Here is a 2,327-nt window from a genome sequence, read left to right as displayed (position 1 = left end):
ATTTATATTTTTTTTTTTTGCTGTCACACCATAGCACACATCTATATGCTATTTGTATTTTAAATTATCTTATTTAAATGTACACATATATGTGTGTTGCAAGGTTCTATAATACTTGCCTTTCAGACACATTAAATTAGACTTTTTTACAAATTGTATATTGTATACAAAAAAAAATCACCAAAGTTTCCACATAATTGGGAAGCAACAAACCGTTTCCAACACTGATAACATCTGGAAATCTTTTTTGAGCAACAAATAAGTATATTTGAATGATTTCTGAAGGAACATGTGACACTGAAGACTCGAGTAATGATGCTGAACAGTTTTTACTGTATTTCTGATCAAATGAATGCAACTTGAACATAAGAGATATGACGTTTTAAAATGTCTTGTAAGAACACTAAGATAATTAATGCATGGCCAGTGCAGTATATATTCAGTCAAAATTGTTAATTTTCTTCATATTTTATAACAGTAAAATTTTATAATGAGCTACAAAAAATAATAAATAAATAATAACTCACAGCTTGAAATATTAGCAGGCGGTGTCACAGCATGCAATTTTCAAAGTTAATAGAATACATATAAACATATAATAAAGTTCATTTGGATAAATTATTAGAGGCTTATTTAGTTCCACTGGAGATATATATAATAAAAAGTCGACTTTAATAAAATAGCATTGACTTTGATTAACCTCTATTCTTAACAACCTTAGAAGAATTAATAATCCATTAAGTTTTGTACATTGAGCAGTTCGGGTCATTATGCATAATTATACAAGAGCATAATGTCAGGACTACACATTTTCTACATGACAAGTGATTTATGTATGAAAATGTGCCACGAGGCGTTTGAAGTATAACCCCAATAAAGCTTCATCAAAACCTAATAAATGATTTTGCAGTGCACGCGCAGAGCTGATATCAAGAGGTTTAAAGGTCAGCTATAAGGCCTCATCCCAGATGGACCCTAGAGGCGAGCGAATAACAGCCCGTCATTCAACATATCTGCTGTTCCCAAGCCACTGAACCGTCACAATAGAGTAACAGTGTTTCCAGAAATTATTTACATTTACATTACATTTTTTTCCCATACAACAACAACCGGTGCCTTCTTACAAATTGCGATCCGTTACTGGTTCTAAATTACGTGACAAAAATCTTTAGCACGTAATTGCATAAATATTTTGGGTAATGTAATCAGACTCATTTATCTCTAGATTCGATTACGCAGACCGTCTGCGTTCAAGAAAAATCAAGTGTTTAATATTGTCATTATACATTAATATCGCTCTATTCTCCTATTTGATGTCGACTACTCCTGCTAACTCATTTATTACATGGATTTAAATTGGATAATCGTGAACCATATTGAAAAAGAAAATATGGTATAGAATATATATATAATATATAAGTATAGAGACCAATTCTCACTATTAACTAGATGCTTATTAGCATCTAGTAATAATAATGCTATTATAAAGCAGATATTCTGCATGACAGTATTCTACATCCATAATCCTACCCAATAACTAAACTTAACAACTACCTTATTTACTATTAATAAGCAGCAAATTAGTAATTTAGCTTAAAGTGTGACGTAAAACATCGTAAAGTGCATTAAACAGTGTTTGTAAAGGAACTCCAGGAGTTTGTGAGTTAGCTAACAATCAATTAAATCATGAAAACGAGTCACTATGAACGATCATCAATCAAAATATTGCATTTGTTTATCTGCGTGCGACCATTAACCGAAACTCAAAAAACGAATTTCTGAATATGCATGAGGGGTAGATATTGTCGGAAAATGAAAATGAAAGATAAGTGAGACTTTTGAATAATTTATCGCCATTGTGTGACTAGTCATGTAATCAGTTGTGGTCCGATTATGAATATTTTAAGATGTAATAAAATCTAATTACAAGCATTTTGGAATGGAGTGCTGACAATAACTTAGTGTCGCATTATAAGGACTTATTCATCCAAGAATTTAAAATCTGTGGTCTTTTACTTTTTCGTTTTTAGATGAAATGTTCTGTTAAAAATGTAATTACTAATGACATGATGCTTCAGACTATAAAGTGTTGGATCTTTTTTCTTTATTTTTTTTCTTCAGACACAACCAAAGGCCCCTGGAGGTGACGAGGGATGAAGTTCATAAAAACAGATGCCATGTGAAGTTTCCGGAGCTTTTCTCCAGCTTTCCTTACCGGGTCAACGTCACGGCGGTGAACTCGCTGGGTCGAGCGTCCAACGCCATCAGCTTCGAGGAGTCTTCGATAGGTACAGTTTAAAGTGCTGTCAAACGATTTTTATGTATTT

General features: G+C 32.4%; 1 protein-coding gene across 1 annotated transcript in view; it reads left to right on the top strand.

Moving 5' to 3' along the window:
* Window positions 1–2,327, top strand: part of LOC122352587 (ciliary neurotrophic factor receptor subunit alpha-like) — a 49,914-nt gene that overhangs the window by 38,958 nt on the left and 8,629 nt on the right. The window contains exon 4 of the mRNA XM_043250042.1: window positions 2,122–2,288. Within this exon, the coding sequence (XP_043105977.1) occupies window positions 2,122–2,288 (167 nt within the window). The remainder of the gene's footprint in view (window positions 1–2,121; window positions 2,289–2,327) is intronic.

Source organism: Puntigrus tetrazona, chromosome 10 (assembly GCF_018831695.1).
Source record: "Puntigrus tetrazona isolate hp1 chromosome 10, ASM1883169v1, whole genome shotgun sequence".
Taxonomy (NCBI): Eukaryota; Metazoa; Chordata; class Actinopteri; order Cypriniformes; family Cyprinidae; genus Puntigrus; species Puntigrus tetrazona.
The sequence above is the reverse complement of the archived record's forward strand: the minus strand, read 5'-3'. Positions and strand labels throughout refer to the sequence as shown.